Source organism: Haliotis asinina, chromosome 9 (genome assembly GCF_037392515.1).
Source record: "Haliotis asinina isolate JCU_RB_2024 chromosome 9, JCU_Hal_asi_v2, whole genome shotgun sequence".
Taxonomy (NCBI): Eukaryota; Metazoa; Mollusca; class Gastropoda; order Lepetellida; family Haliotidae; genus Haliotis; species Haliotis asinina.
The window spans coordinates 61,179,451-61,207,050 of record NC_090288.1 but is presented as its reverse complement, the minus strand read 5'-3'; the positions used below and the strand labels follow the sequence as shown (position 1 = coordinate 61,207,050).

Below are 27,600 nucleotides of genomic sequence, written 5' to 3'. Positions count from 1 at the left end.
TATCATGGATTAAACATTGAAGACATTATACACTGCTGTCATCACTGATCAAGGGAACTAAGCAGTTAAGGTATAACAACGAACATTGCAGTACTGAACAAAAAGGAGTCTATACAGAAAAGTCATTTCTTTTCTTAAACTTATTGCCCTGTCACTGACAATTTGCCTTTCAGTTTACAGATCATGGTGCTGTTGTGCAAACAAGAGTAGCATTGAGACTACCTTTAGTCTGTGTTAAGGTATGGGAATTACTGTCACTTTATCCCTAAGACAGCTTTGTACAATGGCACCCATGACTTTATCACTGTCCTTTGAGAATGATTGATACACACGAACTAAATGAAAATGTCAAATTCACATCCTTAAAAACAACAAAATCCAAATTGATATATATATGTATTTATATGTTTTATTTTTCAGTATAAGCAGGGATGAGATGACTGTGATGTGAAGATCATGACAACGCATGGAACAAATGAACCGGCCTGTCAATTTCACCCTTTACTGACTTGCATATATACCGATAACACGAACCTTCGCTGGACAATGTACAGATACATTCAATCATTCAAATGGCAAAGGAGAGATTTGGTTCCTGGGAGTCAAGCAATTTGATCTGAAAATGTCTGTGATTCCATACCAGTAAAATAATTAGTAATGAGGCTTTAGACACCCTTTTGGAACAAGGAATTTCATATATATTTTTGGAATGTATTCAATACTTATTTTTTTGTATGCAGATTCCCCATGTAAAACCTTAAATGTACACATACAGAACTTACATATTTCACCTTTTTAAAAATTTGTTTTGAGTAGTATTTAGTGTTCAGAAGACTCAATGTACATATTTGATGTTATTCAGAATTCAGAGGAGAGGGGGTAGCACCTTTAGTACAATGTTGGCCACAAACAAATGCCTTATAAAAATAATATTTTAGCTCCAATAATCTCTTCATGCATACTTTGAGATTTCAGCTGCAGTCTCTTAACCCGTAAAGGCACAAGGGTGCAGGGCTTACCACAGGTGTGCAAGTCATAGATCTGCTCAGACAAATATGAACATGCTTGGTCTAATTTGAGATCCATTATAACAGGCTATAAAATGTCACAATTCTGATCTGAGGGTGGATGATTTCTCATTTCACTACAGAAGTTATCAAGTAGCAAATGGATATAGTCATGTGGCCAGATTATAAACATCTCAAATTCCAGAAACTAATTTTGTTATAAACCTTTAACATATATATTATTCGGCTTTGTCTGTTAACAGAAATACCTCTTTTAGTTGTGATGTGATGAAACAAGTCTAAATATGCACTGTAGTGAAAACCAGTGTAATGTATAACATTTCTAGCAACACAATACTACAGCATCATAATTCAAAATCTGTTCAATACGACCAGTTGTATCAATTTACATCTAAAGCTGAAGTATTAAAACTAAATGCATGAGGAAGACCGAGACACAATAGTTGATTACCTCCCTTAACGACACAAGAATAACAGCAGTACAAGCTACAGGCATTAAGCACTGAACTGTACCTGCAAGGCTTCACTGATGAAACAATGAAAACTGGGCACATTCACCACCCTTATGTATGAGTGAATGTGTTTGTGTTACACTTGGTAATATTCACAACTCACCATTATGGTATGTTAGTGAATCTAGGACAGGAAAACCGGTGGTTGATAACATGAGTGACAATCCATGCTGTTAGTATGAATCTGGCTCAGGGATAATGAAGCACTGAGGGCCCCAGCTCCCCCAGAATGTGATGAATAATGGCATGGCACAACATCATCATTTTACAACTGGATACGAGAATGTAGTAAAGCTCTCTTTCAGCACCAAAATGTAATATTTCCTCTCTCACTGTCCTGTTTCGTCTAGAATTCAGGCAGGTAATGCTGCAGAAGGACAAGGTACATCATTCATCTTCTGCGTCTTGTGCGTGACCGTCTACGCTTATCATTACGAGAAAGAGGTTTCGGTTGTAGGCGCCCAATGTTGGAACCCTGACGCTTCTTGACATTAACATTCTGTTCAACCAGATTGGCGAGATGTCCCTGTTCTGCCAGCATTGACAGGAAGGTCATCAGGAACTGGTCATAGTTGTGTGTGCGGCGACAGTCATCAATCTGGAAGGGAAGGACAGTGTCATGGCAGATAGAATCAGATTGATTGAATGAGTTGGATATCACCCTCCTAGGCATATAACTCCTAGGCCTGTAAGATCAGATATATTAGTGTGCCAGGCCAGGCTTGGATAGAACTGAAGTGTGGACTTGAGGAATAATTTGTGATGACTAAGATATTCAGCTAGTAATGCAGATCAGGAAATTAATGCCAGTCAAAGTTAATGTAAAAACAGCTAGCGTGGTATTTTAATCTAGACATATCTACGTTACTTGTCACTTCAGGTACACTACACATGGACAAAAACAATGATGTATGTGACAACACTCATAATATTTGAGTAGTGTGTAACGATGGTAACAGTGTAGAGAATTTGCTGGTGATGACTGCTGTGACATGCAAGGCCAGGAAGACTGGAGATACCACTTACCTTGTACTTCTTCCGTTTCTCATTCTCATCCTTGAGATTGGCCTCACATGTTTCGATCTCATTCTCCACATTCTTTAGAAGGTCCAGCAGATCCTGCCAACATGAGTGAGTGGGTGGGTAGGAGTGAGTGATTGAGTGAGAGCTTAATGTGAGCAGAAAACTTGCAGTGAAGCAAGTCTCAGAGCAAGTCCCATAAGCACAGGTTTAAAAATTTGATCATAGCAAATGTGCTTAAGAAGTTCATAGTCCTACGGACATTTCGAGAATACCTAGCCAGGGGCATCCCTGCCCTCCTGGTCTACATGAAGACATGCACTGCAATAGCACTATCCATAAATGAAACTGAAGATAAAAGAAAAGTGAAATGATATGAGTAATACAAAATGACCATGTTCATCTGATACTCTAATACCTTGGGTGAAAACCCTTGTGAGCTGCTGAAACGATGTTTTGACTTGGACTTGATCTCTGACCCATCTGACCTTGACCCAAGAGTCTCATCTCCTTCTAGTTTCATTTCACCTAGAGAAAAACACAGACATACTATATATACAGTTCTGTATAACTTGTCATGCATTTGTCCATTTACTGCTATCATTTATGGTAAGAGAGCAAAGTTTTCACTGATTAACCAACCCTTTGACGGTCTCTCATGAATAGAAGGAAATGACGAATGTTTGTGACTATTATTCCTGTGATTTGACACACAGATCAAATGCATCAAATTCTGTGATGCTCAGACAAAACACGATAGTATCACTAACTGTCACACATGTGGAACTACCATATAGCTGACATAACTGTTGTAACACGTGACAGGTTTCTAGGGTATTAATACCAGCCAGATTCAAGGATGTCAACTTGTTTATTGTGAACAACATGATGTTTCAGAGTGTATGCTTGTTCCTTCATCAGGTGAATAATACTCCTTACCATTCACCTGATGAAGGAGCAATCATATACTCAAAATTGTCGTGTTATTCACGATTAAGACAGGGACATTGATAAATCTTGCATTCTTATGTAAAGACCTGACACTGTAATTTGATACATTTCTAAATGTAAAAAAGTATATTCTAACAAAACAACCATTTTCATATATAATGATGCAAGACAGGAAAAGTTTAACTCAGCCCCTGCCACCTGATGTACTCACCATCGTTGGGGAACTGTGGACTACTCTGACAAGAAGGGATGGTGAAACTGCCAGGGGAGGAGAACACGCTCCCCACCTCCGACGCTGTGTCTGTACTCTCACTACTCGGACCAGGTGAACCTCCAAACTTTGTCTCTATAGTCAGTGGCTTGGTGACGTCAGTTAGCGACACAGTTCGTGGGATCGTTATGCTCCCATCCTTCCCCTCCTTCATAGAAATCTGTATCTTAACATTCTTATCCCTCACTGCTGGGTCAGCACTTTCAGAATGTTTCTCCTCATGTTCGTCCTTCAGGTCCACACTGGAAATGTCATTTGACTCCTTGTGATTTGTTAAGGAGACAGCTTGCTTGGAACACTCGGGCATTTCAGAGTCTGTCGATTCAAATAACTTATCTCTTGCATTTTCAACAGTAGCTTTGGAATCTTTGGCTTCGACTGTGTCCATATGATTGTAACTACCTCCCCTCTCCACCGCCGTCAACCCTGGTGTGGTCACCTTCACCATCTACAACACACAACAGCATCGGTGCTGGAACAATAATCATATACCATGGTGGTTCAGGGCCCACAAAGTGATCACAGTGACTCGACTGTGACCTCACTGTAAGTATAAGATAAACTTTATGCATAGTTCTATGATCATTTTGTGCAATGCAGCCCTGAAAACAATTTATCAAGTACTCACTAAGAGGTTTCCAAAGCCTGCAGGGCATGTCACATTGAGTCTGTTAAGAAGGAACAGGTGAACGTTTGACTGGTCAACGTATTTGTTCTATTATTTGCATAATCATTCAAGTTGTCTTCATTAGAAAGTATGTGTCCCCTAGCTCAAGCCAAAAGCCATCCATGTACATTACTCAAATGAATTTAAAGAACACAGATTCTATCATATCAATATAAGTAAGAATCTGCTGACCTTTGACTTTATAAACTATAGTATATACACTGTTAAGTCATCTTTATGTCACTGTCATCCACATTACAATTCATCACAGTGGACTGTTATCAACTGAACATGGAACTGGGTCATGGAAACCAGTGAACAAGTCCGTTTGTTCGGTTACATTGGCATGCACACTGTGACTAACTAATGTTCATTTCAGACTGGTCTTACAATATCAAAGTACCTATTCTCCTGTAAAACCAATGACACTGGGGACAGCAGAAAAATACAACTCAATGAACCTGACTCACATGTGGCCTGTTTCCTGTCTTCAGGATAATATTATACTTATTTTTACTGAAGCAAGTACAGGTGTAAACTTTGAAGTAAATACCACAAGAAACAGTTGTAAGTTCCTAAACCTGGCACAAAAGTATTACTGAGGTGAATAAGTGACATACAACCCACCTATAACACAAAGGTCTCACAGCTCATAATGAATATAATCATATTTAGTATCCACTCCATTCATTAACAGTACAACTAGTTTAACACTGAGTAAAATATACATTATTATCATACTTCTTCAAAAAAACTGAGGATCTTTGGCTTCTTTTCATTACTGGCGTGACACATGAACTACCATAATGTCACAGGATCACGTGATTCTCAGCCTCTTATGAGTGGTCACGATACAATATATTTACAATGCAGTACTGTTTCCATAAAAACCATTTCACACATATATAGATGATACCATTTGGTCAAATGTGAAAATATTTAAATGTTTTGACTTCAAGATAATGAATCAATTGAACTAGTTTAAAAGGAGCATGCATGAGCCAAGACTACCTTTGCATTTATATATATTCCTGGAATGCCGCCATGAGCCATTAAATACTGTTGTCAACAGCCCAGACAGACATGCACTGAGAGAGACATGGTGTTGAGGGCAGACCAGGTGAATATCTTGTTTTACACACTGCTGAACATTCTCTTCCCACAGAGGTTACTTGTCATATCTTCCTACGAACCTCTGTTCCAATACAGCCATATTTGCTGGTTCTCAGAAAATCCCCTTGCAGCAAATAATCACAACTCTAGGCATCTCCCTTCTTTCTATCCAATCAGAACGCATGATAGATTGACTTACATCCAGCTTGACTAACTTAAGCAAGTTGGCGACTTGTGTTGATGTGACACACAAGTTTAATAGCTAGCTTGTTTGTTGTCAACAAGGGCTATGGAGATGATGTGCTCTGTCTGGAGGAAATATTTGCTCCTCGTCTTGGGAAGAGCTTCTAGTTTTATGAATGATTACTTTTGAAAGAACGTCGTTGATTGCACAACTAAATCAGATGGCAACAATCACGAATCTTGAACACTCACACCATGAAAGAGCCATATTAGAACAGAGGTTCATAGGAAGATATGACAAGTAACCTCTGTGGAAAGAGAATGACCGCTGAATGACCGCTGAATGAAAACAGCAACAACTGTTGGTAAAACGTACATCTCTGAGAGGCATTTATAAGTTGGAGCAAAGTGGAAGGATAGCAATCAATAGATATATGAACCACTTTTACATTACTTTACATTGAGAATGATGTGTAGGTTCACGGTGGATATCATGATCATCAAGATCATCATCACTCGATAATGGCGTTATCCAAAGTTTCACTGAAATATCACTATCGCTGCAAAAAAGTTGTCTATTCATGCATTGTTATCCTTCCTAAATGCTGTTATGATGGATCTGAGATTAATTTGACAAGAAAGATATTTTCAAAAAAATATAAATATTAATGCTACTAATCAAGGGAAGCACATAACAGCATTACAACTAAGTTTCAAATTTCCAGAGTTTTAAGACTGTCAAAACAAATGGGAAAGACTCATCTCAGATCCATGGATTTACTCACTGCCTGAAAAAAAAAATCTTTTCATTTATTTAAACCACACTTATACTTATGTGTCATGAACTTGACCATGTAAGAGGTCAAAAATTTGCAAGTATGAAAAATAAGGCTGTCAACAATTCCACACAGGATCCGTATGGCAAGACATACACTGATCTGCCCTCAGGAAACATACCAAAGTCAACCTCTGAGTGAGTGAATGATGCAGTTTTCAGTTACCATTATGCAGTGTGATTTGTCCCATAAATACAGTAGAAAATCTTAGTAAAATATAAATATTTTTGTGTGAGAAATGAACAATATGCATGGCACACACAAACTCATGCTAATACAATGACAGATAAATGTACACATGCAGTTCAAGGTTAATTCATCAGTGTGTAACAGAATACTCAAGTGCAGATAACACAGCATGACATGTTTAACACTATTGGTGTATATGAGTAGGGGAGGTTACTGTGTTAGTGGTGGCTCAGCATGAATGTTCATCTATTCAAAATAAAATCTGAGAGTATATGTAAAAAGGTGTAACAAAATTGGTGGAACACAAAAAACTGTGAAGAACTGGAACATGAAAATAACATCTGTGCTAATATATGGTGAATGAACGGACCAGGAAAGTAATGTGTTGAAAGTAATAAGCTGATGTAACCATGGATACACACCCATCATCACAGTTACTTTTGCTTGTGTTGCTATGCAACCACATAGGGATAGGTCCACTGTGATAAACAATCAGCAACACAAATATGACACGTCACACCCTCGGCCTCTCGACAGTGAGCTCAGCACTAGGACTCATCAAACCTTTAACATAGGCTAGGAGAGCCTTAGCACTAAGGTTCACCAAACTTTTAACATAGGCTAGGAGAGCCTTAGCACTAAGGTTCACCAAACTTTTAAAATAGGATAGGAGAGCCTTAGCACCAAGACTCATCAAACCTTTAACAAAGGCTAGGAGAGCCTTAGCACTAAGGTTCATCAAACTTTTAACATAGGCTAGGAGAGCCTTAGCACTAAGACTCATCAAACCTTTAACATAGGCTAGGAGAGCCTTAGCACTAAGGTTCACCAAACTTTTAACATAGGCTAGGACAGCCTTAGCACTTAGCTTCACCAAACCTTTAACATAGGCTAGGAGAGCCTTAGCACTAAGGTTCACCAAACTTTTCACATAGGCTAGGAGAGCCTTAGCACTAAGGTTCACCAAACTTTTAACATAGGCTAGGACAGCCTTAGCACTTAGCTTCACCAAACCTTTAACATAGGCTAGGAGAGCCTTAGCACTAAGGTTCACCAAACTTTTCACATAGGCTAGGACAGCCTTAGTACTAAGACTCATCAAACCTTTAACATAGGCTAGGAGAGCATGAAGTTAGCACTAAGGCACATAAAACCTTTAATATAGGCTAGGACAGCCTTAGCACTCTGGTTCATAAAGCCATAAACATAGGCTAGGATCACCTTAGCTTTAAGGCTAACCAAACCTTTAACATAGGCTAGGAAAAGCCTTAGCAGTAAGATTGCCTTGTAATTACTACTAGATTGTGCATCATACATATCAAATCTTCCTTTCACATGGGAAGTTCATGATATAGGACAAATGTCATATACATGATAAGTCATACTTTCATAATCTTCTTCCATTTGCTTGGGAAATATGAATATATGAACATTTACTATTTTCCATACAATGAAATGCATGTTAAATATTTGGTAACAGTGTAGTTCAATGAGCATGACATTGTTTTGCAAAGTTACACATTGTCCAGTTGAGTCTGTTTCTAAACAACCACCTTATGTAACATAAACATTTGCAGTACTCCATGGGTTTATGGCCCGTGAAGATCCCGGGGTAGAATAGGTCTTCAGCAACCCATGCTTGCCATAAAAGGTAACTATGCTTGTCGTAAGAGGTTGACATGTCATCAGTTCCCAATTGTGCAGTTCGATGCTCATGCTGTTGATCACTGGATTGTCTGGTCCAGACTCGGTTATTTACAGACCACCGCCATATACCTGGAATATTGCTGACTGAGGCGTAAGACTAAATTCACTCACTCACTCACATGGGTTTACATACACCAGTTTCACACATCCTCCATACACACATCATGTCTCTTTGTGGTGTAGTGCGATGAGTGACACCCGGAGAACCAAGTGAGTACGACACATGGGCTTCTCACATTGTACCCACAACTGTTGAAGTGAGCATAGTCTTACACCACTTTTAGCAGTATTCCAGCAATGTCACAAATACCACACAAGGACCTCTTACATCATACTTACAACTGATGAAGTGAGTGAGCGTAGTCTTACACCACTTTTAGCAGTAGTCATAAATACCATATGTGACTTCTCACATCATACTTACAACTGATGAAGTGAGTGAGCATAGTCTTACACCACTTTTAGCAGTAGTCATAAATACCATATGTGACTTCTCACATCATACTTACAACTGATGAAGTGAGTGAGCATAGTCTTACACCACTTTTAGCAGCAGTCACAAATACCACACAAGGGACTCTTACATCATACTTACAACTGATGAAGTGAGTGAGCATAGTCTTACACCACTTTTAGCAGTAGTCACAAATACCATATGTGACTTCTCACATCATACAGGTCTACTTCTGATGTAGTGAGCCTGTTAGTGAGCCAGTCTCCTGAAGTACACACACCTCCCCATGGTATGATATTCATACCATTTTGTGATTCTGTAGCAATGTGTCCAGGAACTGGCCAGATGACTTGCTTGATATGTAAAACCTGTTGTGTGATGTAATGTGAGTGTTCCATTGTCTCCTTAATGCCTAGTTTCCCTCCGACTGTAACCAGAAGGTCGATTTGTGGGTCAGTGTCAGAGAACATACAGTCATTATATGGTCTTTGTTGATATACAAGACCTGTGAAGTGGACAATACAGAACAAACCCATGGGGGTCTATTCCAACAAGACACAGAACACAACACTGACTGATATATCACACAAAATCCTCAATGCTGTGGAATCACATGACAGGAAGGATAGTCTAATCTATGAAGTATTAAGCATATCAGTTATACAATCTCATTATAAGGTTGTTTACTCTGATTGGATACCTCTCTTTGACCCAGTACAATGTTATCATGATGGAACAATGGATTGTAACCTACAGAAACCAAGTAACAATATTGTGAAACATGTAACAAGTTTGTGACCATTTTAAATAGCATATTTACCAAGTAGAGAGCACCTGCTCTCAAAACCCATGCATAATACATTTTGATTTTTCCAAGTTGCCTGATCTGTCCCTGTTCCATAAAGCCATCTTAACACTACCACTGATGCAACCCTCTGCGCTATGGGTGTATGGGATTACTTTGTGCTAAGATCTCTTTGTAGATCATGGCCTAAACCACTATGAGTTTGTCAGGTCTTGACCAAGAGAAGTTTCAGAAAAGAGTAAACAATCTGATTCTAACGATACTGATCAGTTAAACAGTTGGTTTGCTAAACATAACACAAAATAGTCTGTTTACGAACAGAGAAAAACAAAAGATCTCTACAACTAGGCAGGGTAAGTTGTCTTGGTGTCGCGGCCGACAGGGCAGAGGAAGCTGACAACATCCAACAACCTACCTTGGTGTCCAGCAGCTTTGGAATAGAAACAAACTATATGGTCAGTCTACAGAATGGTTGGTCATTCACTGGCAAGGTTGTGACAATCATCGCGGTGAAAAACCTGGGTACTTATTCTCGAAAGTGTCCCAGCTAAGACAGATCCTAACTAGTTAGGACAGCAGTTAGGACATCCTACTGTTAAGATATGACCCATTCTCAAAACAATCTTATCCTTGTCCTAAGTTGAGTAACAGATCCTAGCTAGGATAGCGAGCTCTTCACTAGGTGAGATAGAAAAAAACCTTCATTAAGTTCACCTAATATTATCTATAATTCATTGAATGAAAAAGACTTATGTAAGGGCGGCTACGATCTCGTTTACAAGACAAACGCAGAGACTAGAAATTGAAGTAAAAGGTTTGAAAGTGGTGAAATTCAGCTTTTGGTGGATTTACTTGATCTAGAAGAAATTGTAATTAATTATATTTATAATAAAAATTCATGCCTTGTATCCAGAAAAATAGAGTTAACTTGTACTCGAATAGATCTAATCTATATTATCAGATCTAAGTATTGTCACATGTTAACATATTCAATATTTTCATCTCATCAAATTCATTTATTAAACTAAGACATAACATTTGTCATCAGATTTTGAAAGTCTGCCAAAAAGAGAATTAAGACGCGCAAAAAATAGTTTCATTTGATTTTCTTAATGATTATCATGACTTGGAACTTTCATTATGTGTCATCTCACAAAGTGAAAATTCACAGAAGTTACTTTCCTTACCAAGTTGGCCTTGTCATTGACATTTCAGACGAATGTGACAGAAAAGAGAGATGTGAATAAAAAGATATTGAATTGGTAAGAACAAAAATACATATCAGTTGTAGATCTACAGATTATGTGTATTCCAACAAGTAAGTCGCAACGGATAAATTGATGATTTATACTCAAAAAACCTTCTTAACTCATAAAAACTGCATGCTGTTGTAAATTCAGCTGTAATTATGTTTTCACAACGTCCAAATTAGTGAACAAACAAGTACTACACCATGTTGACTTCCACTGAGATGGACTTAGGACAAGTCAGAACCTATCCTAGTATTTGTCCTAAGTTAGGATATCCTAGCGCTAGGATACTTTTCGAGAATAAGGTAGGACACCTATCCCAGATGCTTAGATCAAAGTTAGGATATCTTAGGGCTAGAATCCTTTCCAGAATAGGGGCCCTGAATCCCACTCCTCACTGTGATGGTCCCTCGAAACCCAACACTGATTGCCTACACAACCTGGTATTCACCTAGAAATCTTCTACCCTCTGGTTACCTCCCCTGTGATAACCCTGTTAGTCCTCTACTAATCACTTTGACCCATCCCCAACCTGGTCTCACTTATCAGGCCTCTTCCTCATTAGCTTCTTCCACCTGGTCTCACCTCTACGTCCTTGTCCCATTAGTTTACAATATTGTCCACCTGGTCTCACCTCTACGTCCTTGTCCCATTAGTTTACAATATCGTTCACGTGGTCTCACTTCTATGTCCTCCTCCCATTAGTTTACAATATTGTTCACCTGGTCTCACCTCTACGTCCTTGTCCCATTAGTTTACAATATCGTTCACGTGGTCTCACTTCTATGTCCTCCTCCCATTAGTTTACAATATTGTTCACCTGGTCTCACCTCTACATCCTTGTCCCATTAGTTTACAATATCGTTCACGTGGTCTCACTTCTATGTCCTCCTCCCATTAGTTTACAATATTGTTCACCTGGTCTCACCTCTACGTCCTTGTCCCATTAGTTTACAATATCGTTCACCTGGTCTCACCTCTATGTCCTCCTCCCATTAGCTTGCAATATCGTTCACCTGATGTCACCTATCTGTCCTCTACCGACTAGTTTTCCCTTTCCCATACCTACTCTGACCTGTGAGTCCTCCACCCATCTGTTCCCCATTCCCTCATCTGTTTGTTCTCTACCTATCTGTTCCCACATTGTCTCACCTGCTGCAGTGCTTCCAGCACAATCTGTCTGTTTGTCTTCAGTGTTTGCAGCTTGTGTTCATACAGCTGACGTTTACATGGCACAACTGCCATCAGGTTGAAGCGGATGTCATGGTACGGTTCCCTGTCAACACAACATGGTTCTGTATCACCTGTATCCACTCCCTGACATAGACAACACTGTCATTCAGGTATCAAAATTCTCATCAACAAATAGATTCATCTTACATTGTGCTAGCTGAAAATTTTCACAAATGAAATTTGAACATAAGCTGTTTCTCTTTGTTTAATGAAGTCATAAAATAAATAACCTCTAATTATTATTACTCAATTCATCATGCCCAAAACAACTGAGAAAAACCTATTATACAAATCACTCACCCTCCTGTTGCCATGCCCAGTCTGTCAATGATGACAGAACGGAACTTCTCTGTCCAGTACTGGTTCGACTCACACGGCCCTGTTCACAACACAGACAGACACTGCAGCCCTCATCACTACATCATACATCCTGTACCTAAACGACAAATACACCACTTTCCTTTTCTTTCAAACATAGAAAACTCAAAACTTTGATATCAATGACATCTGGGGGTTAATATTGTAAATTTGATCCCAAGAAAGCCTGAATAAGGCACACAACAGATTTTTTGTAAAAAAGATTGAACTACCATAGTACCAACCATGATCAATGGGATAAGGTTTGAGGCCATCCAGTTCAAACAATCGACCATTGATGGGGACGTAGCTGACAAAATGGAAAGCCTCCATTGTCTTTGTTGTTGAGATTCCAGGCTGCTTCTCAGGAAGATGTCTTGGCTCAGGTCTGACAGAAGAACAGTTGAAGGTCAAGCAATGTCATGATTCTACCTGACCTGAAGACACTGCCAACACACTTTAACATGCTTAAACCGAACACTCTTGATGAAGGAATAACTCTAATCTATCGAAATAACACCAGTGGGACATCAATGAGCACATTGTGTCTGGCCTTCTTCACGAAAGCATTGCTTTTGCCACTGGGGGATCCCAGGAACTTGAAGAAAGATAAAAAGAAACACTTTAATACACTGAAGAGCATTGTAAGCACTGTACACATCATATGCTGATTTAAACTTCGGAAACTATGAAAAAACAAAGAATAAGATTTTCTGATTACTTTTACATTTCCACAGTCGGAGTACTCTAACAACACTGGGACTCTGTTTCAGCTTCTCTTGCGGGACTTAAGGACCAGCTTGGACAATAGCAACAAAAAGTAGATCATACTCTGGTCTAAAGTTTACCTATATCTGACAAGACCTGCCTTCATACCTCACTCACATCATCTGACAATGATTGGTTAAAACAGTGCCACAGGATATGTATTTCCGGCCTGAAGTTACCTTGCATGACTGTTGTGAGCCCTAGCCAGCTCTGGCATATTTCCTATAGCGAAGCCTTTATCCTGTAAACAGTCAAGTATACATCAATATTTATCTAGCTCTTGTATCACAGAGCTTATCATGGGTGTTGTTATCACATACCAAGTACCTTCAACTTCATATTCTGTCATTGCGAAAAACAAAAATATTTTTGTTAAAATCTAAATATTTTAGATATTTAAATACTTACCTTACCATAGGTCTATAGCACATTACCTCAAGCTTTGCTCAGTAGGAGATCTGACGGAGTTGAATTGCTATTCAATCTTGAATGGCCACCTCCCAATCGACGACTGTCATAATACGGAAGTATCTGGATCTCAAAACAGCGCACGTGCGCAGACTCCATGAGAACTTCATTTTCACTTCTCAGTCTGAAGAGTCCATAGTGGGGGGGGCAGCTTCCAGTGTTGGGAGGGACTGAATGCCCTATATCTAAAATATTTAGATTTTAACAAATTTTTTACTTACCTATCACAGGTCTATAGCATATGGATACAACAAACAGGATGGTGCTGTAGGATTCCAGAGGACCGTCAGCGTCATAAGATCCCACATATGCCTCAGGGCAGCCGGACCACTACTGATTCGCTGTACACTGGTCTGCCACAACAATCTCTCGTGAAGGTCAAGTGGAGCCAGAATCAGAGTAGTAGGTCACGTACTAACCACCGGAGGGGTACGGTACATCATCTCATGTAAGTACAAGACCCCTACAGAGAAAGGTAAGTAAGATCGTACCTTAAAGGGTGGAAGGACACGCCAAGGGCTGTGCAACTACTAATGGTTCGAAAGACTGCAGCCCCTCCATCTCTTCCACCACTAAGTCCCGCAAGTAATGGCTAGCAAATACTGTAGACGACCGCGAGAAGCATCCAGCCATAATGTCAGGAACTGTACAGTTCCTGTGCAGGGCCATAGTCAAGGCTAACGCCCATATCTCATGCGGATTGTTAGATGACGGGTGTGGAAGATTCTGTGGATCGTAAGCCGCCAGGATGGTCTGCCTCAACCATAAGGCTACTGTGTTCCTGGTGACTTCCTCTCTAGCCGTTGCAGAAAAAGGCAGGGACAACCTCTTCCTAGTTCCCCAACAAGGGTCGAACGCTATCTGCCTGAGATGAAGAAATCAACTGATAGGCGTTGTGATTCTGGTAAATAGCCATGGCGTGGAAATGCCAAATGGCAGGACTTGCCACTGGTAATGTTGACACTCGAATACAAACCTCAGAAGCTTCCTGTGAGCTGGGTAGATGGGGACGTGCAGATATGCATCCTGTATGTCGAGACTGCACAGCCACGTTCCCTTGGAGGCTACCTCTTGTAAAGGCAGATCTGACGGATTCTCTTCTCAGGATGTAATGTCTCTTGCCTCTGCTGCGTGTACCCATTTTATCACGAAAGCAGATGAGAGGGCTTCAAACACTTACAAAGACACCTCCGTGTTTGTTAAGTCAGCTTGTTCCTTGTAATTTTCTGAAATGGCATTCCCAAAGAGAGTTTGTGAGGAGAAAGGAGTTCTAATAAGACGCCGTTTAAACTCTTCCTGCCATCCTGCGCACAACTGTGGTCATCGCTAAAGCATCGGTGGTGGCATCAGAAGTGTTGTCTGTCTCAGCGCCAACTACGCCCGAGCAGAAGTATCAGATGCCACCCCAGGTACCTCCAACGCTGTGTGCATCTCTGGCGTACAGGGAGAGATAATCTTAATCCAGAAGAGGATGCAGGAGAACGTGACATCTTTCGCAGGCTATGTGTATTCCTTTCCTAACCACCACCAAAAACGCCTTGAACTCAGCAATAGACAATCCTGAACACACTGTACAACGCAGCAGAAGGGTACAGGATACCTTAGCACAATCCGGACAATAAGGGTGGGGGTCCTTGCCGGACTTCAGACCTTTGCAAACTACACAGAAGTGTCATGCACAACTACTGTAATAGACCAAAATATAAATGTGATAAGGATAAAGAAAAAATACCCCTTGCCACATAATGGACTCCTCCACTGACAAGTACAGCAGCATGCTTGGAATAGACAAGTGAAATAGCTGCCACTTTGAAAAGGACTGCAAAATTTACACATAATACTGCGCTAAGTAATACAAAGCTTAAATACAGCGGACATAACTATCAACAGAAACAATCCGCTGACAAAAGAAACCGATCCAGTAAAAACTACGGAGGCAACAACGACAATAGGAGACACGCTACTGTGTCTGTTACGAGGTAGCCGACACAGTGTACCATAACGAAGATATATGTTATAATCGACACAAAGATTGAAAAATATACATACCACACACTAAGAACCTGAAAGGAATCAGTGCAAAAGCGTAGTATAGTCAAATTTTACTAGCTGGAAAAATAAATCTAGCTACCCAAGCACGTCTCGATCAGACGACGCTTGAAGTAAAAGTGAAGTTTCCTTGGAGTCTGCGCACATGCGGAGTGGGGAGATCCAGATACTTCCATATTATGACAGTTGTCGATTGCGAGGTGGCCATTCAAGATTGAATAGCAATTCAACTCAGATCTCCCACTAAGCGAAGCATGAGGTAATGTGCTATAGACCTATGGTAAGGTAAGTTAAGTAAAAGTATTTTGACTCAATCATCAGTATGATCAGAATCTTCCAAATATGGCTGGAATAACTCTTGTAACCATAGTAACAAGAAAGACATGTGATGCTGCTATACAAACCTCTGGACTCATGTTGCTTGTGAATTCCTTGAACTTGTCCAAGGTTTCTCCCAGCTTAACCTTCCCTGAGTTGAGCAGAACACTCAGCAAGGCATGGGTGGCACATGAGTTAGGGATGATCTGAAACATTGGAGACCAGAGTCACACCTGGTTATTACAGGTACCACACACAATTAAGGATTTTAGTAACAGAAACAAAACATACTAACACGGTCATGGATTCTGGAATATGTATTTCATTCAAAAGGAAAACTGTCCACATCAGTCGTTATCAGAAAACACAGTACAATCACACTCATAACCTCTTGTTGCCTGTACCTGTGAAAATCTAGGTTAGAATAGGTCTTCAGTAGCCCATGCTTGTCGTATGAGGCGACTAATGCCATCAGATGGTCAGACTCCCTGACTTGGCTGACAAAGGTCTTCTGTTTCCTGTTTCATTGGTCAGTGTTCATGCTGTTGATCACTGGACTGCCTGGTAGAGGCTCAATTATTTACAGACCACCCCCATATAGCCAGAATATTGTTGAGTGCAAAATAAAACTGAACTCAATCACTCTTGTTGGCTGCATATTTCTGCCTATCTGTCTGTGAATGTGATATGATGACATGCATCCAATAAGTCAGCAAGAACAACCATCGATACGACGATCACATTGGTCACATCTTACAACAAACATGGGTTGTTGAAGGCCAATTCTTGTCTGGATTTTCACAGACCATGAATGAGTGAGTTTCGTTTCACGCCACACTCAGTAATATTCCATGTACATGGTAGCGGTCTGTAAACAATCGATGAGCATCAATCTGCACCACTGGGTACCTGTAACATGTGTCAACCAAGTCAACGAGCCTGACCATCCTGTCCCATTAGTCGTCTCTTACAGCAAGAGTAGTAGCCTTCCGTGGCAAGCACGGGTTGCTGAAGACCTATTCTACCCCAGATTTTCACTGGTTCTCTAACCATGTTAGTGAACCCGTGAAAGTTTAAACATCATAAGGATGTGAAGTAAAGCAAATGAAATTTCATGCCATAGACAGCAAGTAACATATTACCTACATCAAGGAAACCTGGAATTGACCAAGTCTGGGGCAAACAAACAAACAAACAAACGCTGATAGTGTGAGACACCATCTGTGATGTTGGAGGATGTTGTTCCACCTGGAGCAGCCATGTCCCATGCTGTATCAGCCAGGTGCTCATTTACTCTCTCTTACAAGTTATTGAGAAGCCTATTCTGAGTTGAAGACACAGTTAGAAAACAATGAGAACAGTCTCAGAACTCTTCCAACACAACTGAAGGTCACCTGTTTGGCAAAGAAGATGCTGTTGACAGCGTTATCATCCATAACACAGGACTCATCTTCTGTAGTTGTCTTCCTGCGACATCTACGCTCCTCGATCCAGCGAAACAGGAAGATGAATCCATACACAGTCCTGAAAATGACATAAAATATCATGAGTACTTCACATGAAACATTATTGTGCATGAAACTCTTTACACCTGATAAAAACATACTTTCTTTGTGAAACTGCATGTAAATGTAATCTTAAAAACAAAATGCCAGAGCTTAAGTAAGTTCTTCTTATGTCATGTGGCAATATGATACCTCATGCAGCTGTAATATATTATCTAGCCTCATTTAAGACTGTCGAGTTTTGATTGGTCCACATGACTGATAAAATACCATGTGCATCCATCACAATACACGAGCGGGAGCGTAAAAGTCATGTACTCCTGCTACGAAAGTCATATCACCCCGCTACCCCTCGGTGACGAAGCGAAGTGAGAAAAGCGTGCATCGGCAAACCTTTAGTAACGTGCCGTGCATTGAGGTCAAACGATCAGGTGGTGTCAACATGGCGATTCTATGCATGTTGTTTTGTTTTGATTTAGTGAAAACATTCAGCTAGATAAATGCGTTATCACATTGTGTTGAGGGAAATACGGGGTTTTATCAGTCCCTCGTAAGGTACTCGGGACTGACAAAACCCTGTATTTCCCTCGACACGATGTGATAACTTATATTGTATCTGTGGATTCAGTAAGGGTAGTGGCATGTTATATTTACAGCTGTGCTAACAATGCTATATCTAAACAGAGTTCTAGGGGCTTCCATCTTGTTCTGACCCACAGAATATCCCAGAATGATCTGCAAAGGGCTACAAGGGCTTTATTTCATAATAATCTGCTTGACGGAAGTACATAAGGGGAGCTAACTATTGCCTGTCACCTCACATTAATCTCAAGCCACAAAAACAGCATAATTCTATGTCATAACACTCTACCTTGGGATACTTGTGTCTGTACCTAATTTCAGAGGTTGGATTGCAATTACTGTGTAGTGAATATTGCCGCCATTTTCTCTATTGCTGTCACCACTGGTTGTATTATATTATTTTGAATTTGTGCTGCCATACTGATACCTCTGTGTTGGCTTGGTTTGATTTGTGAACTCAATTCATTTCTTAATACAATACTTGATTACAGCACATTTCTTTGTTAAATGCTGGTTTCGAACCTAACTATTTCATGAACTGATGCACAGGGATCTATTTAGTTCTAACTTGTGAATGAATATCTTCAATAATACTAGCAAAATGTTAAAATCGGTAGGCTACTGCTGACCTCTGTGTCTGTAAGTACATGTATACATTACCCATCGATAGGCTTCTGCAAGTCATAGATTTCCTCCACTTGAATTCCCTTCACCCCTGACAAGAAAACAATAACAGTTTAGAAATGATCAAGATGTCAGAATGTAGCTATGTTGCAAACAATCTGCTAATTCATTCTAAATCATTTCAGAAAGCTATGGAGAGCAAGGGACCAAATCAATTTTACCAACAAGCATATTTTGTTGCAAGAAACTTTTATCATGAAAGTTTAGAATCTTTAGTGATGAAAAAATCAATAACTTTATAAACAATAATATTCATATAACTAAAAATCAACATATCAAAGGTGAAAATATGGACAAAAGTGCATTTAGCAGTTGTGTGATAACAAGATCTGCTCACCAAAGTCCTCCAGTAACAGGGTGAATAAACCTGAAATACAGAAACAATTCACCATTAATATAAAGCTGAAGTGTGCTTCTCACTATATATTAGGTCATCTCTTGTTTTCCCAGAATAACTGCATTTGAGGATTTTGTTTTGGAGGGACAGGTTTTAGTTTTTGCTAGAAAGAACTTCCCAGGTTCTACTTTTCATTAGTAAGACTGCTTCCCAGTTATTACTTTTCCTAACTTTATGTGAACATCAACATTCAGATGATACAGGAGTGTTTGAAATCAACTGAAAAATATTGTTCAACATTAAGGTCAAAGTACACATTTTCCCTGGTGAGATTGGAACTGCAAGTCTCAGAATCGTAGGCAGACACTCTACTGCATGGCCACCAGGCCGGTGAAGGTGGTGGGATTAAATTATCTACTTATAGTTACTGTCATCAAATTGACTTCACACGTGATTCAGTTATTGTTATGTACCTTCATTAAATGATCATCTACATTGTAATTGTCCATCATTGACGGTATATACTAGTGTGTTAGAGAAAACACATCTCTTCCTCTCCTGTTTCACGTTGTCTACAACCATCTACTGAGGAAGGTTTGAGTGTCTGACGAGCAGTGGGAGGACAGTAGATGTGTTTCAACACGATGACGTGCCCATGTGCGTTCGTGTACATGAACAAGTACTTATATGGTGTAAATCTGCATTGAATATGCTTTCAGAACATGTTAAGATATTGTTTCTATGAAACTGGCACATATGTGAAAACTGACTACTTTTGCCTCTCGTACCTCTATCGATGTGAGGGTGGTTTGTGGGTCTGTGGCCAGTAGGAGGAACGCATATGTATTTCACTGATGTATTTTTAGCACGATGGCAGACATATGTGCATTCGTGTACTTGGACAAGTACTTATATCATGTAAATCAGCATTGAATAAGCTTTCAGGAAATACTAGAATAATGTTTGTGTGAAAGGGGCACATAGGTGAAAATCGTCGTTAAAAACCGACTACTTATCTTTATCGTGCTTCTGAAAGTTGTCTCTCGTACTCATAATGATCTTGTTAGGAAGGTTTGTGTGTCTGTGACAAGCAGTGGGAGGAAAGTAGATGTGTCTCAACGCGATGGTACACCTATGTGCGTTCGTGTACATGAGCAAGTACTTATACGAGGTAAATCTGAATTGAATAGGCTTTCAGAAAATATACAAATCATGCTTGTGTGAAATGTGCACATAGGTGAAAATTGTTGTCAAAAGCTGACTACAGTGGACTCTGGCAATATCAGCCTCTGTAAACATCGACATTCTGGCTACAACAGCATAAAGTTTCAGTCCCGGCAGAAATGCTCTTAATTTCTCACATAGAAACATCTGTAAACATCAGCTTCTGTCTACTCCGGATATCGGCATTGTTTTTCAGTCCCAACAAACAATTTGTTATGTAAACAAATCCGTAAAAACCGGCACAAGAAAGACGGCGCAACCCATTGATGCAGTTAGGTCCAAATGATGTAACAACACAATTCGCGGTTACTACCAGAGATAATTCAGAAATGGGAAGTGTCAATTAGTGTCTTCTTAATTAGTGATACGTGTACCTTATATAGCGTGATGAATAGTGGGCAGTTTGACTGTAAACACTGTAACAGCACATTTCCCGATATTATTCAGAAACGGGAAGTGTCAATCAGTATCTTGTTAGTTGGAGTGTACCTACCAAGTGCCTGGGACTTATTGATAAATTAATCTCATCTACCTGTGTACATTCTATCTATGTAATTCATGTATAGCCTATCTACCCGAGTACATACTTGTGTTTGTACATCACCAACCCTCATGTAAACATGCTCACCCCCTATCGTGTGTTATGTACATCATCCTATCATGCGTAATGTATCACCATTGGCTTCCATCCTTATCCCCAATCATGTTATGTAAACATATCCAATCAACTGTAATGCATTACCATTGGCTTCCATCATTGTTATCTTAACTATCGGCTTCCTATCAGTGCTTGTTTATACTAGCTTTCGTTAACTCATTCCACTTGTTACTTTGTTATTGTTTTACCTGTACATATAAATACACCTCTGTATCCCTTTCTCAATCACCTGATGAAGGAGTAAGCATTAACTCCGAAACGTTGTGTTCTCTCATAAAGAAGTTGATATCCATAAAAATCTTCATTCTTATGTATTTTCACTTCTAAATGACATTCAAAGACTTGAATAGTATAGTAGTACTAGTAGTAGTAATCAGCAGGTTGAATACTATAAAATAGCAATTAATCTAAATATAAGCAATTATATTTTGATCATGAAAAAACACTGAAACTGAATAACAAAATAGTTAATGTCTATTGAAAAATGGACCTCAGTATACACATTACTCAAATCCAAAACTAGAGCATCATGTTGGTCATACTTTTAACCCAAAACTCTCTTTGCTTATTATGTTTTTTTAATAAATGGTGGACTCAGCAACTTTTAGCAACTGGTATGTTGTGGGGGTCTGTCAGTAAGTGACCCTTGACAAGACCATACAGTGAGATTCTCACAAATGCGATAAAATGACACACATGCATCAGCCAGGTGAAGGAGTTTGTCCAACCAGCTTTCAGCAAGCATGAGTTGCTGAAGACCAAATCTATCCCACATCTTCTATATATGCAAACCTCAACTTTTAAGAGCCATTTGCAAAAGATATAAAGATATTTTTCGTCATCGTAAAAAATTGTTTGGGGCTACAGCTCTTGACCATTACTTTGCACAGATGTTGGGTGTTTAAAATCAGTAATGTGATCAGACTCATTGGGCACTCGATGGGCCAGCCTACAAATTCTGACAATAACACACAACTTCAGATTGCAAAGCGATAACTAAGGACATGGTAGTTAAGGTGGAGAACAACAGGAGGAGTAATGAATCAGAACCTGAGAAGCAGAAACAACAGGGCTTTTTAAGTAAGCCAACATCTAAACAAGATTTAAGTTTAAAGAAACAAGTTACATTAAAGCGCAATACACTGTTTATTTCCATCTCAAGATTCTAATCAAGCGGCAGTATAATGTTCTATTCCAGGGCTCAGTGATTAATTTACAGTTATTTATGTATGATACACTTCATCGAAATGTTCTCAACTCCTTCTGGAAACACATTACCTGGATCACTTTCCAGTTCCAGCCACCCTTTGTTCATTCTTGCGCAAATATTTAGAAATTATTGTTGTTTTTCACAGCTTCGGCATTAAACGGAAATAAGGAAAATCATCCCGCCGAAAATAAAGAGTTCCGAAAGGGAGGCAATTCACCTCTACTTTGCGTTAGAATCCCATGAGTCTGTAGTTACGGCAATGTTCATCTGGCAGAGGATCTTCTTCAGTACTCCACTGAAACACACGATATATTATTTTACGCAAACTTTAAGGGTTTATTTTTTCACATTATTCATTCGTTTTGCGTTGGACACTTAATGAGTTTTCTCTCGCCTGAGGTAAATATTGAATATTTGTGATTAACAGTGCCCTTTGAAACACTGAAATTTAGTAATTTCCTAATTACAGGGTGCAATTTTGGTTACACAAGTGTCTCAGAATGAGACCGGAATCTACCAGCAAATAGGTTACTCCGTACTGCAGATATAAAAACGCATCCTAATATTAATCTGACCTTGCATTTCCAGTAAAAATGTATGTAGGCCTATATATACCCCCTTGAAACTGAGGACCATTCACCTGACGAAGGAGCAAGCATACGCCCCGAAACGCCGTGTTAAGTAAAGAAGATGATATCCATAAATCTCTTTTTTTTTTATAGTTTACCTGATCCTGATAGAAAATGCACGTTAGATCACACCGATCAGAAGATCCACATGAAGATGATAAAATTGGAATGTGTTTGATTATTGTAATTTGTATCACCATAGTCTTTTGTACCTTAAATAATACATTTCCAATATTTTCCAAGTGAACTATCCTATATACACGATTTAGACCACCACTGGCTTTTCACCACTGGCTTTCGTTGATCCATTCATAGATATTTCAGAGGATGGGTTTTTTTACGCAAAACGAAATCTGGGGAATTGTTATTCAATAACGCCTATGTTTCCTATATGTACACGAAAGAATTAACAGCAGTTTAAATGATAAGCTCCGAGAAAAAAAACCCTCATGAGGAAATATTTTTGATGTTTCTTATAAAACTGAACGACGAACATCAGGTATTTTATCGAAAATATTTAGCATCCAACCCCCCCCCCCCCCCCCCCCCCATATTCAGCCCATATGAGGAACGCCTTGCGCTCGTTGTATGTACACCGTAAACACGTTGAGGTCAGCAGTCTGCAGCCTGTATTTACGAAACGCTACACAGGTGAGACTGTCTCGGGAAAGGGTGTATTTTGTAAAGCATGACATGATAGACAACGATTTTCTTGCAACTTACGCGGTATAAGAGAGGCAGTGGAATTGTTGAAGATATTTCTGTGGCTTCAAATAACATGGCTAGGTTATGGTGAAGTGATCTGAAACTAACACTGTTAATTGATCGATGTAGTATGAACTGTTTATGTGTACGGATGTACCGATCCACCAAACTCACTAAACAGGAAAAGTTTTAACAATCATAATATCGGAGCAATTGTATTTTCTATAATGCTAAGATCGCTTTGATCCAAAAATCGAATTTCTTTAAAACGTAAACCAAAATATGTCCAAACCTAAACAGAAAACATTATTGTTGTTATCATAACGATCAAAATGTACATTTATGATGAAAACAAAAATACTCCAAAACGCAACTTTTCATTAATCAACTTCAATCTAAACCCATCATTTTTTTTCATCATGACAGTTCATAAACCAAAAACTGACCGCCAGTGTCATGCAGATAACGAGATGGTCCCATGTTTTGTTCATAGGTCTGCGCATATTCATCCAAATAAATAGCAGTGTTGGATCTTTCGACCCCAGGATCTTTCAGTGCTCGCGTAATTTATTGGATCTGTAAGTTACGTGGACGTTTTAGCAAAAAATGAAAAACAATATATTTATGAGCCCGATGCTGTGTAAGGAACATGCAGCCCGCTTTGTCTAAAAAAAAATGTTGTGACACCTCGAGATGACACATGCAGGAAATCACGTGACTCCTCTAAGCTGGGTCAATCCTGAAATACATCACCAAACAACGTACGTCGATTGACAGAGCCATCGCATGTGCACCGGCCACGTGGGCAAGCTGTAGCCCACTGTGTGGGTCTGGCTGGGACACTGCTGTTATGCAAAATAATTCATGATACGCATATATCAAGTGAAGTGCAAAAGCTTAGAGGGAAGAAGTGAAAGGCACAAGTCTGTTGAAACTGATGCTTTTCCTTTTGCCTACACCTACAGTCTGCAAACATGCGAAAGATGCGCGTTCAAAGAAACAAAAACTAACTGAAACTTTGTAAGCAAACCAACGCATCTGACTATGACAAATGTGCTGAGTTTATCCGCGCGTGCGTATGTAAGCGTGTGTGCATGTATACGTATTTGTACGTGAGATTGTAAGCACATATATATATGTATGCTTGGGTGTATGCGTGTTCACGTTTGTATGTTAACGTGTGTGTATGTATAGATATGTGTCTGCCCTCGTAGTTGCGTATGTAAGCTGTGTATATGTATGTGTGTGTAATTTAGCGTATGTGTATGTATATGTTTGTGTGCGTACGTAAGCGTGTTTTTATATGTGTCCATGCATATGTATGTGTGTATGTATGTAGCAGGGCGTGGGTCATCCCAAAGATGACATCTTTACCTTGTCAGCTTGCTGACGGGGTTAACCTCTTTGGTCATGTGGACAAGGCGTCCGACTTCGGATCAGAAGGTCCGTCGTTCGAATCCCAGCACGGGACTCGGAAATTTTGTGGCCGCTACATAGGCGCCCAACGTGGGGCGTATGTGTTCATGTACATGTACGGGTGCGTGCGCATGTAAGCGTGTACTTCTGTAAACCCATGATGTAATCACATCCAGGGATGTATCCTTTAGTCCTGGATAGCGCCATCATCACACGGGTATCTGTCTTGTTCCGGGACTGAGAGGTTACCGTATTATCACCAGTAAACATTATCTGTGAGTTTTCCCAGGTCTGTTTGTCTTAGACTCTCGTACACGCTGGTTGTGTAAGCCAGCCACAATGTTACTAGTTCTCGAAGGTTGCACTTTCTTCCCCAAAAAGCAGGCCGTGATTCGACCTCTGGCAGACAAGCATATTATGGCTGGAATATTATGAAAAACGACGTTTCTAAATATGTTATCTTTCAAATCATCTGAGACATAAATGGGATACTTTGCAAAGTACATTCTGTATATTGGTACAGAAGTAAATACAGTTTGTTGTTTCCTGTACTGTATGTACGCCTCGTCATTATGGTTCACACGTACACTGTGGGAGCAAGAACGATTTTCATTGTGAGTTTGAGGAACATTGTAAATTGTTTGCTTATAATCAGTCTTGTCACATCTGAAACCGTATTTGAAAAAAAACCCCACCCCAACTACTCACAAAGGCATTAATGTGACAGCTGATTAACAGTTACATACACACCGACATATTCTCCTCTGTCATCACCCAAATTCTGTTTTGACATTTATTCAGGTATTTATAGCTTTAGTCTTGCGGACCGACAAAAAGTTCAGATTTAGTATATGAACAGGCGCTTCATCACGGGTGCAGCTGTCTCAGGTATGACATGGGTTGTCAAATAATGGCAATATATAAGGTTTATGAGTGTTCTCCCGCCATGTCGACAAGATCTGTATTCGTGACATCAAAGGCAGGTAATCATGAGGCGGTTTTAGCACCTGTTTCATTTTAGAGGACAAATGACGGTGTTGTTGAGAGAAAAGCATGTTATAAGACATCAGTTGTTTAAAGAAGGAAAATGAATAATTTACTTGGACCAATCCTAATTTGTACTTGTTCATTTCATTTTATAATTTCTACCAAGTGCTGTCATAGAAATCAATATACTTTGCATCGAACTGCACAGATGACTCATTTCAGATAACGTTACCCCTATGTAGGAAATCACCCACATCCCAACTTGACCTACTTTTATCCCGCTCAGAAAACCCCACTTCATCTACCTTTATCCCGATGAGGAAACCCCACTTCACCTATATTTATTACACTGAGAAAACCCCTCTTCACCTATATTTATTCCACTGAGAAAACCCCACTTCACCTATATTTACTCCACTGAGAAAACCCCTCTTCACCTATCTTTATTCCACTTAGAAAACCCCACTTCAGCTATCTTTATTCCGCTGAGTAAACCCCACTTCACCTATATTTATTCTGCTGAGAAAACCCCACTTCACCTATATTTATTTCACTGAGAAAACCCCACTTCACCTATATTTATTCCACTGAGAAAACCCCACTTCACCTATTTTTATTCCACTGAGAAAACCCCACTTCACCTATCTTTATCCCACTAAGTAAACCCTATTTCATTTACCTTTATTTCTTTGAGTAACCCCTTAACTACTTTTATCTCGCTGATAAAAATCCATTACCTACATATCCCGCCGACTAAACCCCACTAAACCTGCATCGTGTGAAGTGTTCAGTCTGTGTCTACAGCTGCCTTTGTACAGCTTGAATTGTTTACCAGTAACCCCATCACAACCGCTTTACTGCACACGGCAAGTCCAGAAGCCGATGTATTTAGACTCGAACAGTTTGAATTTACCAATTCAGATTTAAACACTGTTTTAGATGGAGGATTTAAGAGATGGTTTATTATCTGTACCATCTAACGAACATCTAGTTACATCTCTCATGGTAACTCAACATGCTTTTCTTGATACTGTGAATTGCATGACTTTTACAAGAAGCATGGCATATTAAAAGCATTCCACTTCAAAGGCTAGAGAACCAGATTTAACATTTCCACTCTGTGCAGTCTTTAAGAAGTGCAGAAGTAAGAAAAACATACATTCATCATTCTGGAACAGGATCTACATGCCATGTGTAGGGGAAGTGACAGATTGAGAGCTGCAGGTATGTTTCAGCTCCTCGACTCAGCGTCCATAGAAACACCAGCTGGTGCTTATGCAGCGATCTTTTCAGCACAATCACTTTACAGACCAACGCCCATAAAACACCATTCAGTGCTCATAGCGAAATTTTCAGCACAATCGTCCATGGAAGCATGCGGTGCTGAAAGCGATCCACCCGTAACGACCCCACGTCAATATGGATTCGAACCACGCCCTCCGACATAGTTCGAGCAAGGCAAAAGATCTGGCATCAGAGATGTA

At 39.7% G+C, this 27,600-nt stretch overlaps 1 protein-coding gene across 1 annotated transcript; it reads right to left on the bottom strand.

The window, feature by feature from the left end:
- Window positions 1-383: 383 nt before the first annotated feature.
- On the bottom strand, window positions 384-22,568 carry LOC137296362 (ubiquitin carboxyl-terminal hydrolase BAP1-like). The gene is made up of 13 exons (XM_067828144.1): window positions 22,448-22,568; window positions 19,288-19,317; window positions 18,927-18,981; window positions 17,574-17,703; window positions 16,266-16,385; window positions 13,524-13,585; window positions 12,822-12,964; window positions 12,520-12,598; window positions 12,139-12,262; window positions 3,723-4,230; window positions 2,979-3,088; window positions 2,567-2,659; window positions 384-2,138 (listed from the first exon to the last, which is right to left on the bottom strand). Exons 1-13 carry the CDS (start codon window positions 22,482-22,484, stop codon window positions 1,932-1,934), a joined length of 1,698 nt encoding a protein of 565 aa, XP_067684245.1. The 5' UTR covers window positions 22,485-22,568; the 3' UTR covers window positions 384-1,931.
- Window positions 22,569-27,600: the final 5,032 nt, after the last annotated feature.

Bases quoted from the DNA above. Each gene is read 5' to 3' on its own strand.
- LOC137296362 (XM_067828144.1), bottom strand. From the start codon at position 22,484: ATGAACAAAGGGTGGCTGGAACTGGAAAGTGATCCAG. The intron at 3,089-3,722 runs GTGAGTACATCA...GTTTTTCTCTAG, and splicing joins TCCACAGTTCCCCAACGATG to GTGAAATGAAACTAGAAGGA. The intron at 2,139-2,566 runs GTAAGTGGTATC...CTTCCCTTCCAG, and splicing joins AGAAACGGAAGAAGTACAAG to ATTGATGACTGTCGCCGCAC.